The 15921-nt window shown below is 39.6% G+C and overlaps 1 protein-coding gene across 2 annotated transcripts in view; it reads right to left on the bottom strand.

Annotated features, from left to right (window-relative positions):
- The window catches only part of LANCL1 (LanC like glutathione S-transferase 1), a 40988-nt gene extending 26063 nt beyond the window's left edge, over positions 1 to 14925 (bottom strand). The window contains exons 1-3 of one of the 2 annotated variants that reach the window (XM_062191010.1): positions 14825 to 14925; positions 14505 to 14601; positions 11196 to 11313 (exon numbers count right to left, since the gene is read on the bottom strand). In XM_062191010.1, coding sequence (XP_062046994.1) covers positions 11196 to 11313; positions 14505 to 14585 — 199 coding nt within the window. In that variant the 5' untranslated portion in view covers positions 14586 to 14601; positions 14825 to 14925. Of the gene's footprint in view, positions 1 to 11195; positions 11314 to 14504; positions 14602 to 14809 lie in introns of both variants that reach the window. The other variant, XM_062191001.1, reaches the window with a different exon arrangement.
- Positions 14926 to 15921: the final 996 nt, after the last annotated feature.

The raw sequence follows: 15921 nt of genomic DNA on the forward strand, positions 1-15921 counted from the left end.
GGTAGCTATGCTAAAATTATTGTGAGTCGGCTGGCACTGTGGCTCAATAGGCTAATCCTCTGCCTGTGGTGCCAGCACCCCAGGTTCTAGTCCCGGTCAGAGCACCGGATTCTGTCCCAGTTGCCCCTCTTCCAGTCCAGCTCTCTGCTGTGGCCAGGGAGTGCAGAGGAAGATGGCCTAAGTCCTTGGGCCCTACACTCGCATGGGAGACCAGAAGCACCTGGCTCCTGGCTTCAGATCAGTGCGGTGTGCCAGCCGCAGCATCCATTGGAGTGTGAACCAACGGTAAAGGAAGACTTTTCTCTCTGTCTCTCTCTCACTGTCCACTCTGCCTGTCCAAATAAATAAATAAATAAATAAATAAATGATTGTGAGTCATTTAAAATCACTTAGAACAGTCCCTGGTACATAGTAACAACTCAATAAATGCCCAACTCCACTAGACTGCAAATCTCAATGAGTATTAACGTTTCTATCCCATCTCCAACCCCTGTTTGGAAGGGACATTGTACAGAGAAAACCACACTCTTCCTCTTCCCATGTCCATGTCTCTCTACTGCCTCCCTGACTCCTCTGTGGTTGGGTAAGTGTCTCTTTCATATGTGCCATTCTGCCTCTTGTTAGCTTTCTAGTGTTCCACTTCCTTCCTGTTTCCCATCTTGTGATGCACACCCAATGTTGCCCAGATGCTTGACTTTGGGGAAGCAAGTTCAAATCAGGGGGCAAGCAGGAGGAAGCCTACTTCATACCCAGGTCTAAACAATATGCTGTTTATCCAGTTTTGCCAAGCCTAAAGCAGATATTACGAACCCTATCTAATTTCTGAGTTCATTTTTAACTGAATCAGAGTTTGGAGAAGTTTTATTTTCTAACTCATATTCTAACAATTCTGAAATAAGTTGAATTCCTACCCTTCCCCAACACATCTACTTTTGTTTAAGTTACTGTTTTCGGTTTCTAGAGGTGGTCTGTAGAATAGTAATGGCAGGTGATTTGCATTCATTCACTCACTCATTCATTCATTCAGCAAAATTCAGTGAGCACCAAATGAACCTGGTGTTATGCTAGGTGCTAAAGTTACTGGAGTAAATGAACACACACAGACCTAGCTTCTTGGTGTTGCCTACAAAAGTCAAATTACTTAGGTGTGTCTTCTTTCCCTCCTCTCGTTTCTTCTGAAACGTGTCTGTAAACACTCTCATCCTGCTCTCAGTGCTTCAGCCAAGGACCCTGGAGGCATCGCCATCCTGTATTTTCTATAAGCCTGTGTTTTAGTAATTAAAGACAACTACAGTACAATGACATTAATACCATAGAACATGCAGTCAGAAAGAAATTAGCCAACACTCTTGGCAAATTCATCTATCCAGTGGTCACTGTAAAGGGCACTAATAAACCTCAACTAGATCCATGCCCTCGATCCCTTCCATTTGTCCTCATAGCTCTGGCTGGCTTCTCACGAAGGTGAAGGACATTTGGTCTGGGCTCAAATTAGACAATAAAATGCTGGCTCTGATGGAGAGCTACTTATAAGGAGGATCAAATTGCTAAGAGAAGATATTTGGCCAGATTGATTCCTTTCAAATAAGCCTGATGCCAGCAGTAACTAAGACTCACATGCTAAAGCTGCAGCTCAAAGGCTGCAGATCAGAGGAACAGCATCTTGAAACACCATAATGACTTGTACTTAGAGTGCAAGTTAATATTACTCCAGAGATTAGGCTGCATATCCTCTTATTTAAAATGTTATCTAATACTTGAAAAGAGGGAATATATGCCAATCTTAGCCTCATTAACTTTGTGAGTTGGTTACAGAAGATTGGGTCATGTCTTTCAGAATTAAAGCTCACAGAGTCCTGATTTTTTTTTTTTTAAGTATGAGCTGATCATCATTTCTCCTAGGAATCATCACAGTTAAGAGTGGGGAAAAAACTGAAATTAAATGAGGCTAGCACATTCCCTCATTTTCTCTTAAGACACTAGTGAGATCAGCTGTCCCTTGGGTTTACTTAACTTTTCTGCTATGTTATCTGCGAAGGGAAGCAATCTTTTCTAGTAAATGCTTATTTCCAACACAAGAACAGTTCATCTGCTCATTTAATCCTTTATAATAACAGTTTCTCAAAAGTGTTTTGTGCTTTCGGTTGTACAAAGCACTTTAAAATCTTCTGCCCCCTGCAGCCTGCAGTCTTCCCGTGGAACAAAATCCAGAGCAGCCCAATGGCAGGCAGCATTTTGTTCTCTGATGAATACCCACACATCTTGGGACCCACTGAAATCACTCTGTAGGTCACTTTTGGATTTGGTCTTAAGTGGCTGCATGCTTGCTATGTTCCTGCACTGCCTGTTGCTACTGTGTACAGTCATAAGTAACAGTCCCTGATGGGGCATCTAAATAACCAAAATGTTTCACCTGCCATCTAAACTGCAAGCACAAACTGTTAAGAACTCCTGTAAATCTACTGGGAAGAGATTAAGGCTAAAATGAACAACTCGGTGCTTATTGCTGGCATATGTCATACATCACTATCATAATGCATTATGCTTCAAGGTTGTAAATTTTATAAAGGAAGATTTTGTTGAAAAGAACTGAGGCTGTTCATTTAAAATATTGCTTATTAACAACTGCAAGAGCTACTGATTTCAGACTATGGATCATGATTCATTTGAGAAGATCCTCAACAAGCCTTTTCAAATGCAAGCAATTATGAGAAAAGGGTTCTGTCCCGGGCCAATTAATTTTCTATCCTGAAATCATGCTGAATATATTAATATAGGGTCAGGAAGAGGAAAAACACCCTGCAGAATTCATTTTTCTAGTTGCTTATGACCATACATCTTCCTAGGGTTTACTTTATATGCAAGCCTAAGTAACTTTTCCTCATAGACCTTTAAATAGTAATTATTCTTGCCTATCCAATAAACTCTTCTTCCCTCTTTCTCAATTATTTTCATACTTCATCAGGGATTATTCTAATTTTTAAAAATAAAATGCTCAAGGCCGGCGCCGTGGCTCAACAGGCTAATCCTCCGCCTTGCGGCGCCGGCACACCGGGTTCTAGTCCCGGTCGGGGCACCGATCCTGTCCTGGTTGCCCCTCTTCCAGGCCAGCTCTCTGCTGTGGCCAGGGAGTGCAGTGGAGGATGGCCCAAGTGTTTGGGCTCTGCACCCCATGGGAGACCAGGATAAGCACCTGGCTCCTGCCTTCGGAACAGCGCGGTGCGCCGGCCGCAGCACCAGCCGCGGTGGCCATTAGAGGGTGAACCAACGGCAAAGGAAGACCTTTCTCTCTGTCTCTCTCTCTCTCTGTCCACTCTGCCTGTCAAAAATTAAAAAATAAATAAATAAATAAAATGCTCAAATCTTACTAGTCACTAGCCATTTCTAAAGTTTATAAAACATGAGTATCATGTTTTCATCGCTCAAACTAGACCATTTTATAGCTAATGAGTAGACTTTTACTTATCAAATGTACACAATAAACTTAAATGTATAAGTTGAGAACACATATACACACACACACACACATACTCAATTTACATAGCAGGCAAGAGCCAGGTTTATTGAGATTGAATCCTCATTTCATTATTTACTAGATTCACAACCTCAGAGGAGATAGTCAGCATTGCTGTGCTTTATTCTTCTCATTTGTGAAGTGGGGTTATGAACAGTATCCGTGCCATGGAGTGTTTTGAGATTTATATTAGTGAATTAATGCAAAATACTGAGAATAATGCCAGCCACATAAAATTACTTCTTGATGTACATGAACACAAATTCTTGCACCTGTAATTTAAATTTCAACCATAGTAACATTTTTATTAACAGGAATCATGTTTTAACATTTGCCCTGCTTTCCGACAGTCAAATAATCATGACACTACATACTGATCATCCTTATTCCCTTAGGAACCAAAACGCATATTCATTAGATGAGTATTTTATTATTAAATTACTGACTTTTTTTTTTTTTGGACAGAGTTAGACAGTGAGAGAGAGACAGAGAGAAAGGTCTTCCTTTTTCCGTTGGTTCACCCCCCCCCCCAAGTGGCTGCTACGGCCGGCCAGCGTGTTGCGGCCGGCTCGCTGCACCAATCCGAAGCCAGGAGCCAGGTGCTTCCTCCTGGTCTCCCATGTGGGTGCAGCGCCCAAGCACCTGGGCCATCCTCCACTGCACTCCCAGGCCACAGAAGAGAGCTGGACTGGAAGAGGAGCAACCGGGACAGAATCTGGTGCCCCGACCGGGACTAGAACCTGGTGTGCCGGCGCTGCAGGCGGAGGATTAGCCTAGTGAGCCACGGTGCCAGCTTAATTACTGACTTGTTTTAAAAACTCTTTTGCAATTAATTTTTATTTGAAAAGCACAGGAGGAGAGAGAAAGAATCTTTCATCTGCTGGTTCATACCCCAAATGCCCATATCTGGGGCTGAGTCAGACTGAAGCCAGGAGTCTGGGTCATAATCTGGGTCTCCCATGTGAGCAGCAGGCACCCAAGTACTTGAGCAAAACCTGCTGCCTCCCAAGGTGTGCATTCGCAGGAAGCAAGAATTCAGAAGTGGTATGAGGACCCCAACCCAAGCACTGTGATTTGGAATGTGGGCTGTGCCAAATGTCTGAATTCTTTTTTGAATGTTAACGTACAGTATTAACTGTTTACCTTGAATTACTGCCTGGAAATCTGATTACTGCAACATCCCATTCCTGGATGGGTATGAGAGAGAGCAGAGGAAGTTATGGTAAAGGCGTTATGGTAATGATTGCCTCATGTGAAAATAAGAAACAGCTGAAAGGTTTTAAGACATTCCTCTTTTCTAGGGTGAAGGCATTTTATTTCTCTGTTGTGAATGAAAAAAGATAAAAGTTAGGGACACATCTTGTAAAACTGAACTCTGACAACCCCCAAGTGTAACTGCAGAAGCTTCAGAAGAATGATGCTTTATTCTACTAAAAGTCCCTATTAATCACTCTCATTACTGCATCATATCCTCATATTAAAAGCCAAGATGATTTCCATTGTAGTTTGTAAAGTGAACATACTCCAAAGCAATTATTTGCTTCTTTTAAATTTCTGTTTAAACTTATACATATCACCCTGTCAATGAAGCATTCTGTACAGATGGATTATGTGTAATAATCCAATTCCAGATTCTACTCTTAGTTATACCAGCATGAACTATCAGATCATATTACTACTGAGGAATGACATATAACAAATGAAAATGGTGAAGGCCTAACTAATTGTAATTATTATTTTCAAAAACATATTTAACACACAGAGATGCTCTGGCAGAAATTTTAATAAGTACCCTGTCCCCACTGGTCTCAATTTTTCCATTAGTCCAGTTGTCAGCTGTAAATACATACGCCACATTAAACACACAGGTGCTTCATCTCTTCACGAGAACCCTTTCCTTTCCAAGATTAACTGAGCAACTGAAGCAAGTCTACACAGTAGGGAATGAGGCATTATGAAGTTAGGAAGCAGAGCTTTGTAGTTTTCTTAAAGATTTATTTTATTTATCATATGATTATGGGGTTTAATATGGATTGATGCATAGTACAAGGAAATTGAGAACTTTATAACCCTGCAGCAGAAAACAAGAGCCAGCAGAAAGAGGAGGCAGAGAACAACTTAAGCAAGCAGAGAAAACAGCAGAGTTTCACAATATTAAGTCTAGAATTAATTGCAGCCTTTTTTAGAAGCTTCTCTCTAGAAAAATCATCCTTGATTTGGCATTTCTATAATAGTCCTTTCTATGGCAAGCTTTATGAAAAGTCCATTACTCATTGAAATTAAGAAAAAAATTTAAAAGAATAAAGATGTTTTGAATCAAAATGAGTCTCCCTGGAAACAAACACCAGGCAAAATATTTGCTTACTTACCTAGTTTCACAATGTTACAAAAATCCCCCCAAAAGTGGGCAAAAGTTAAGAGATCCTTTTTGCAGATGAAAAAATTGAGGCTTATTGTATAAATGGCTTGCTCAAAACATAAGAATAAAGAAGAGAAGCACTTTGCTTATTATACAGGCGTTATGGCAGAGATTAGATCTTATGCCCATATCAACTCTCTTATTACCTTTAGTAACAAAACCTCAGCTAATAGACTATTTATAATCCTTTCTTGTGACCAAGTTCCTTCCAATGTAAAGCAAGCTGAATTGAAATTGTAGGGAGTTCTGGGAAATCTTTCTAAAAATAAGGAATGCATTCTTGTCCTTTTCTGCCTTCCAGAAGCCTGAAAAGCTGATGTAATGGTTGGATCTTCAGTAGCCATCTTAATGAAGAGGAAGAAGCTACTGCCTCAGCAGTGATGGAGCAGAAAGAAGGGTGGTTTTGTCCTTATTGATATCCTGAGGCTACCAAAGCAGCTCTGGACTACCACTCTCTGGCCTTTTATCACACAAGAGAAAAATAAGGTATTAATTTTTTTGATATAAGCAGCTGAAACGAATTCTATTTCAAATCCTAACACTATCTGATAGCTATTAGACCATATTTCTACCAGAGAATGACGTTTTTAAAATACAGTAAGGTTCTAATTGTAATAATCATGCAGTTTTCTCATACAAACTACACAATGAATCATCTAATAACTTCGCAAAAGCTTTCATAGTACCCTAACAAGTTCTCAATAAACATCAATGTTGAAAAAAGATTTTAAAGGTTTTTCACAATGAATTAGTGTTTCCCAGACTAATGTAACAAGAGCAATCAATAAGTCATTATTTTAAAAAAACAAGGTCTTAAATTTGGTGCTGAACAAAGTTAAGGCAATATAATCCCTGTTTCCTTAAAAGTATAAATTTTGAAAGATAATATGAGGCATACAGAAAGCAACATGCAAATCTCAATTATATAAGCATTGTTTTGACCTGCAACACCATGTATTTTTATTGTATTGAGAAGAAATTTTTGGTACTGAAAGTACAGCTATGAAGACAGAATACTTGGTAAGCTCTAACAATGGGAGGAGAAGGATTAATATTATTTTCTGTGGCTGAGTCAGCTTAGGTTCTTATGAAACTTAAGAGCTTTATGTGTTTTATTTCATTATTTATTTTAAATTTATAATACTTTGATATTTATTGGGTAAAATGTAATATTTCAGTACACGTATACAGTGTATAATGATCAAATCAGGGCAACTAACTTATCTGTCACCTCAAACATTTACCTTTCATTTGTGTTAGGAATATTCAAGTCCTTTCTTCTAGTTATTTGGAACAGACAATAAACTTATTGTCCACTATAGTAACTCTTCTATGCTGTAGAACACGAGAACTTATTCCTCTTAAGCAACTGTATTTTTGTCCCTGATAACCAATCTCTATTTCTCCCCCTCCTTCTCAGCCACTGGTAAGCCCTATTTTACTCTCTACTTCTAAGAAAATCAGCTTCTTAGGCCGGCGCCATGGCTCAACAGGCTAATCCTCCGCCTAGCGGCGCCGGCACACCGGGTTCTAGTCCCGGTCAGGGCATCGGATTCTGTCCCGGTTGCCCCTCTTCCAGGCCAGTTCTCTGCTGTGGCCAGGGAGTGCAGTGGAGGATGGCCCAAGTGCTTGGGTCCTGCACCCCATAGGAGACCAGGATAAGCAACTGGCTCCTGCCTTCGGAACAGCGCAGTGCGCCGGCCGCAGCGCCAGCCGCGGTGGCCATTGGAGGGTGAAGCAATGGCAAAGGAAGACCTTTCTCTCTGTCTCTCTCTCTCACTGTCCACCACTCTGTCTGTCAAAAAGTAAAAAAAAAAAAAAAAATCAGCTTCTTTAGCTTCTATATATAAGAATTTGAAGCATTTGTTTTTCTGTGCCTGGCTTAATTCACTTAAGAAAACATTCTGAATTCCACCCATGTTAAGCAAATGACAGGATTTAGTTTTTTAAATGTCTGAGTGATGTTTTAGTATGTGTAAATACATTTTCTCTATCCATTCACCCATCAGTTGATCATCCATCAACATCTAAGTTGATTCCATACCTTAGCTATTGTGTAGTACTATAATAAACATGGGAAGGCAGGTATCTCTTTGATATTCTGCTTTCATTTCCCCTGAATATATAACCCCTAGTAGAATAGCTGGATCATATAGTTGTTCTATTTTCAATTTTAGTTTGAGGACCCTTGTTTGTTTTCCATAGTTACTGCACTTACAATCTTACCACCAGTATCTAATAGTTCCCTTTTGTTGCACCCTTGCCAACATTTGCTATTTTTTTCATCTTTTTGATTATAGCTTTTCTAATTGGGGTGAGTAGCTCATTGTGTTCTGACATGTATTTCCCTGTGGTTACTGGTGTTGAGATATTTTAATATAGCATTTGGTCATTTATGTTTCTTCTTTTGAGAAATGTTTACTTAAATCATTTGTACATTTTTTGACTGGATTTTTTTTATTGTTGAGTTTCTTTAGTTCCTTACATATTCTAGTTGTCAGTATCTTGTTGGATGAATAGTTTGCAAATATTTTCTGCTATTCTGAAAGTTGTCTCTTCACTCTGCTCTTTCTTTTGCTGTGTAGAAGTTTCTTAGTTTGACATTATCCTGCTTGTCTATATTCGCTTTTATTTTGTATGCATTTGGGCTTTTATTTTTAAAAGTCATTGCCTATACTGATGTTTTGCAGTGTTTCCCTTATATTTTCTCCTAGTAGTTTCATAGTTTCAGGTCTTAGATTTAGGTCTTTGATTCCTTGTGAGTTGATTTTGTATATGATCAGGGATAGGAATCTAGTTTCAGTATTCGTTGTAGCAATGTCTAATTTTCAGAGCTTTATGTCATTCAGAGGGGCTAAACACTGGTACAGGGCAGCATTTTACTTATCAAAACATTAGAGGACACAGTGTTGTTGGCTTTTTTTTGTGTGTGTGTGTGAGAATAATGGCTTTTTAACAGTGTTCGATTGGGAGACATTAGGAACTGTGCCTTGGAAGCTATTAGCAATTTTATCTAAAGGGTTTTATAATACATCATGAAACAATCAGCAAGTGAAGACATCCCAAATGCTTAACATGCCAATTTGCCTCAGACACTGGCCTTATGAGGTGCTTTCAGGAACTAGCAATGAGAATCATAGATAATTAATGATAAAAGACTGAAGGATATTGGCAAAAGAGATGATGCCAGAAACCTCATATAGCCAAAAAACTTCAGCAAACTGGCATTTTACTTTGAAGTGAAATTTGTTTTATATTTCCAAAGAAACTTAACTTTTAGTTTCTGAATGAGCTCTAGTAATATGGGAGGGGGGTGGTCTGACTGATGGTTTTTCTTAGCACTCTCAAATTATTAACTTGGGGTTGACCTTGAGGTGCAGCATGTAAGCCACTGCCTGCCATGCAAACATCCTTTATCAGAGCACAGGTTCAAGTTGCAGCTGCTCTGCTTCTGATCTAGCTTCCGACTAATGTGCCTGGGAAGGCAGTGGAAGATGGTTCAAGTACTTGGGCCCCTGTCATCCACATGGGAGAACCAGATACAGTTCCTGGCTCTTGGGTTTCAGCCTGGCCCAGCCCCAACCCCAGCTGCTGCAGCCATTGGGGAACTGAACCAACAGATGGAAGATCTTTCACTCAGTCTCTCCCTCAGTCACTCTTTCAAATAAATAAATAAGTCTGAAAAAAAAAAATAATTAGGTCAAATTTAAAAACAATCTCTATCACTTTTCTCCGTTAGAATAAGATCTCTTATAATAATATAAATTCATCTGAACAGGTGATTTAAAGATTTGTTTCTTTTGTAATCAATACTGAAATCAAATCAAGTCAAGTCATCTGCTTCAGTCTGTTTTTTTTTTCCCCCCTCTGGTCAGGATTAACAAAATAATAGAATAATGGACACTCTAAATACATTAGCATAAGATCTGTAAGTAGGGGCCTATGTATTTTTTATGACAATCGAGGAAAACTAAAAACAACTGTGCATTATACTTGCCCCTTTTTGTTCAAGTCCTTAAAATTTAAATAGTAGCAAATTCACTAATGAGATTGATGTAACAATTATACACACCTGGAAAACAACAGATACTCAATAAATGACAGCTGTTAAAACTTCTTTCATCTTGTGCTTAATATTCTTAATACTCTTTGTGTTAAGCTTCTAAAATCCATTAAAAAAATCAAAAAAGTAAACTGTAACGGGGATAGCTCAACATTATCTGGTCTATTCTTGTTTTGTAAAGTACTGAGTCCATATTTACTGATATCATTTGCCTTCTCTATCCTTGTAAGGCAAAACAGAATCCCACATCATCACTAACGAGGCTTGCTAGAAGACTGCATTAGTTAGTAAAATTCTCTCATAACAAAGCTCTCCAACTGCAGTCTGCAGATCACCACCTACATCAGGACCATTGATACTTAATAAAATGCAGATTCTTGGGTCCTGCTCCAGACCTCCTGAATCAAAACCTCTGCTGTAAGGCCTGCATTTCTTTTACAAAAATTACTGCCTTAATATCAAATTCAAATTGCTTAAATGGCAAATTTGCCCCTTTCTGTCCACTATTTAATGGAAAATGCTGAGTTTCTAGACTGTACCTTCTTCAAGATTTCAAAGCTGTCTTTTTGTCTCTGTACATTAGTAAACTAACTGCCATTCTTCAACTTGCCTTCTTTCGTTTCTCTCTCTCATTTGACACTAATGTACTATTTATGCCCAAATTTTCTCCAACATCTTAATGACTGAAACTGGCAGTGTATAAAATGCAAACCAACCGGCAATGACCATATGGAAGGACTCATTCACCGGACTAACATTTAACCATTTTTCCTGTATGGGTCCCTGTTGCAGATCAATGTTTTTAAACAGTCTGGCATGCTTCCTGAGACAAATCCTTTTTACTTCTGTTTCAGGCACTGTCTTGTGGAGCTCTTCCTAACTCTTCCCACTGAGATTCCACTTCCAAACTAACTATGCCATGTTGAAAACCAATTTTTCTCCCCCAAAGTACAGAAGCTGTCTAAATATCCTGCATGAACATCTGGAACATGCTTGCCATGCCCTAAATTCTGGGCTCAGTCAATAATCCAGAAGTCCCATGCCTGGGTTCTCAGCACAGCACTCTCTCCTAGAAGAGTTACTCCCATGCAGGTGCAGGAAGCATGTAAGGGCATACCATTCAGTGAGACAACTCTCCAAAGGTAAGGTTTGGCTCTCATATACAGCGCTTATTTCAGCTCACAGTCAGCAGCTCCTACCTGCCCAGCCAGTGTAAGCAGTCCCATCTCGAGGGTCTGCTGACTTTAGGCCTCTCTCCATCTGCTGAAGCAGCTCTCGAATCTTATTGGTCAAGCGTTGTGAGAACTCGGGCATCAGCTACAGATATTAAGGGAAAACAAGTATCAAAAAGTATAGGCCACTCAAGTTCCTGGACAATATAAAAAAGAAGACAGTACTTCATTTCCAGTTAGGCCACGTTTTTCTGTCTGAATTAGACAATTTATTATCTATTCTTAAACAACAGTATATTAACAAAGCTTAAACATACTACGACATTTTCTACTCATGGTAAGAAATACTGTTGTAACTTAAATGTTTTATGTATAATTTTAAATACTAAAAGAGACTGACAATGATAAATTGCATCATGATAATTTTCTACCTAATAAGGATTAACTATTATTTAAACCAGTATTTCTTATTAAGCACAAACCAGATGTTTGCTGTTTTCAAGCCACTGGATTTTTAGTATTCAAGGAGCAGCAATGTTAATTCTCCACAGAAACATTCTAATTGCATTTTTAATGCCTATCTTTAAAAAAATTTTAGAGGTGGCATAAAAAAGCCAAACAATCTATTATATGTGTATGTAGTATTACCAGCCTCAAACAGAATGGAAAGGACATCAAATCTAACATCAGAAACCCATGTTCCAGCAGTGTCTGGCATAAAGTAACAGGATTCATATTGGAAAATGAATGAGCCTGGCTATATCCTTACCTGTTACTAGCTTAAGTGTTCTTGCTCAATGCATCACTTCTTTATGCTTCAATTACCTTCATCAAGTTGGGATAGTAATACCTGCCCCACAATTTCAAAAGGTGCTTTGAGTATTAGATTAGATGGTATGTAACAGGTCCATCTCATGTAGGAATGTTAATGTTAACAATTTTATTATACTGTAGAGGCCCAAGTGTCCATGTCAAATAATAGTTCAATATGAGCTGAAAGTATACCACAGCTGGGGCTCTGGGCTTAGACACCTCCAGTATGAAAGCCCACAGAGTTGGGCAGATGGTGAGGCCCACAGAATCATTATGTTCCTAAGACATAATGAAGAATATTATAAACTTCTGTACTTCTGTATATGTGGAATCATTTAAATATCTTTAAGGCCACTCTAATGTATCCCTCAATCATGCTGAGAACTTGCTGTGACTCCCATACTTAAGATTTCACAAAACAGTAAAATTTTAGGACAAGATTGAGTAACATTACAAGGGACCAAGCACTGCATTTTTATGTTAGAGTTGTAAAAACATACCTAATCACTCCCTGTTAGCATCAAAATCTCACTTCTGAAAAGGAACATCTTAACACCGAAAAAGGTGAGAAGACAGTAGCAGCACAATAATAATTTAAGATGCTAAGATTCACTTCTGAGGACCATCCCTTATAAGGCAAATCAGACATTCTACCACATCTGTATTATCTACTCTGAAGCACCACTACAATCCCTTATTTCACACTTTGAAGAAACCACATGATTTGACAGGGGCATTCCCATATCATTTAGCGGTTTTTAATTTAACAATGTTTAATTTAATAATTTTAAGACTGCCACAAGAACTGAAAATACAGTAAGGTAAAATATGCTTCAATATTAATACAAAAGGACATAAATCTCAATAGAAGAGTGCATCTACACGAGAACATGTCATCTTCTGTACACAGATCATGCATAATTTATCATCTTGCTAGGCCTTACTTGAAGAGACCAAGGATGAGAATGCTCAAAGCCTCAGGAAGGGAAGTTACTTTGTATTTGGCCCATCCTGTGTTTAAAAATAAAGGTGACCTGCCTGAGAATATTGATTGTTTGTGGCAGATCACTGAATTATTAAAACTCTACCAATAAAGTGAAGGTTCTCTAAAAGCCCTTTTTTCCCTGATAGATGCCAGAAAACAGACAAGTTCCTTATTGAAATCTTTGTGTTAACATATTGAGGACAGCTCTCAGGGGTCTGATCTTTTGTGTTGAACACTGACAATTTTAGCACTGGTATACTAGGTTCTCTCCAGAACCTATTTAACAGCTATGTTAGTTAATAAATGACCTTACTATTTTTGGGTTTGTTTAAATTCATGAATGTCTTTTTTTCCTCCCTTAGAATTAATGAATTAAATTTATAAAGAATATTTAACTGCCAAGCAGCCTTGTGAGCTACACTGTATTGAAGGCTTGTGTTATTAGGACACACCCTCAAGTGTTCTGTTTGCCAAGTGAGCATGAAGCAGCATGTCTTCCTCCAACAAAACAAGGCACATCTTCAGCTTCAGGATCTGCAGGGGCAGGCAGAACGCAGACCCAAAACGGTCAAAGGAAGCCATCTGGCCTGAATATAATTATATAAAGTTACCTTTGAGCGGCTTACTATTGGCCTTAAAATAATTAGATTGACACCTCCAGGTACATTTTGGTAGCCTTCTACCCTATGCCTTTTCTCCATCTCTTTCGTACCTTCTACCTGCACTCCTAGTCTAAGTTAATGTTAATGCCAAGCATTTTAAGGAAAGAACCAACAGACCACAGAAAGTTAACTTGAAAGCTATGAAAACTATGAGGCCATTATGTCATATGTGAAATGCTTTTTGTATGACTAATGTTTTGAAGACATAAACTGGTAAAAAGAAATTTTTTTAATGTCGAAATCCACTCTTCCCTCTAATTATATGCCACCAGGCAAGAGAATATACGGCCCCCTGCTAGCTCCTATCCAGATTCACTTTTCCAGGTGATTTGCAAAGTGCTAAGATTCTCCCACTCCATCCACAGGAAAACTGTGGGGATAGCTTACCGAGCAGTGGCCTATCTCCTAAATTTCTCTAAGCACTGTCAGTTTTTAACGTTGTCCTCATCATGCACCCCGTTTGGTCTCATCGTAAGCAGGCCTTTACTTGTGTAGTCATAAAGGAATAACATGGCACATGGGAATACCAGTAGATTCCTCACCCTGTCTTTAAGAAGCAAACCAAAATAGACTTTTTTAATATGCAAATTACACGGTCAAGGGCAAATCTGCCGATTTTTGTAATTTATCTTACCGGTGACTGAGGTTATCCTATAAATGCTGATATTCACAATAACTTAATTCAGATATTCAACACGTTATAGCTGAAACTGAACATTTGAACATGCACTGCACAGACCAGCATTATTTTATGTATTTCTTCTTAAATCTTATTATTAAAAAGGGAAATTCGAATTCCTCCAGGCAAAACCGAGCTCCTTTCCGAAACCTAAAGCGGGGGAGGTAGGGACGCAAGTCGATCTATCCCAAACTCACCCTCCCAGCAGAATCAAAGTAGCTCTCGGCCAGGGATTTGTTATAATCGGCATAAGGATTCGGGAAGGCCCTTTGAGCCATGACGCCGCAAGCGAGCCTGCAGAACAGGGTAAAAAGAGATCCCAGGATGAGACGGGGGCCTCGGCCGAGCTGCGCGGGCGGCAGGGAGCCACTGGGCAGCCCCCTTCCTGCGGCTCCGGCGCAATCGGGCGAGAGAGCCGGTCCGAGTGGAACCCGGGCCCACTGTGGCCCAGTCGCTCCGGCGAGGCCCCTTCGCGAAAAGGCTGCCAGGGCTCGGGACCCACCGGGATGAAACGGACCCGTTTTGCACCCCACGTTCCCACGCTCGCGATTTAACGCAAGAGCGGCTCCTGCCGCCTGACAACCTCCTCCGCCTGGCGGGCCCTACCGCAGCCCGGAAGGTAACAGAAGCAGCGCTTTCACTGCCTACTTCCTGCCGGCGGGACCAATCAGGGCCTGCGCCGCGGCAGAGGCCCGCCCCCCCCACTCGCTGTCAGTTTATTAAAGGAACAGAGTATGATTCTAAAGGCTAATGCAGGGTAACAGGATGGCAGGAGTGAGGACTTGTCTCCCACTCAACTTTATTCTTGTCAAAGGCAGAGAAGCGATTGTGTTATCTTAGAATAATGTGAACACGTGTCCGCTATTCCTGCCCTTCTTTAGTTCTGATTTTTAAGAAAACATATTCAACCACAAATTCATGAAAAATTAGAAATGTTTTAACTAGATAAGACAAGGAGACTTTTTTTTGGAGATTTGAATATATTTGTATTTCTACTACTTGAACTAAATAAAATTGGTGAGGATGTCTCTCCAGAGACCTTCCAGCATTTTTCTTTCATTTTAAAAACAAAAACAGCAAAAAAGAAAGTAAGCACTATCAACATTAACAACAAAAACCAGGGTAGGTGGAAGAGAGAGAGAAGTCCTTTGGGGATAATTTGTACTCAGAGGCACTCAAGAGTGGTTGGGAAAAGGTATCGAATAACAGTTGGTAAAATTTCAGGGAAAATACATAAAAACGCAAATTACAGCTCTCAGGGAATCTAATCCTGGTCTTTACTTTAAATTGAACTACAATATTGGAAACTGAGACCCTTTTAAAAAATTGTGAAGATTCAGCATTCAATTTCAATGTTTAAAAGTCTACATTATTTGAGAAAATTTTCTTTTATTGAATTTAAATCCTACCTGGTACACATTAGGCCCATCCTGTTTACCGGGGAGTTTTGGAGTTCAGTTTAAAAGTCTCTCTCCTTTTCCTTGCCTCTTGCCCTCAGAGGATCATAGCCTCTGACAGCCAATTGCTGAAGCTCAAACGCTACCTAGCCTCCCCCATGTTGGCCCAAGATTGTCCCACTGTGGTTACCGTCCCACACGCTTTCAGCCTCCCCCC

Source organism: Lepus europaeus, chromosome 1, assembly GCF_033115175.1.
Source record: "Lepus europaeus isolate LE1 chromosome 1, mLepTim1.pri, whole genome shotgun sequence".
Lineage (NCBI taxonomy): Eukaryota > Metazoa > Chordata > Mammalia > Lagomorpha > Leporidae > Lepus > Lepus europaeus.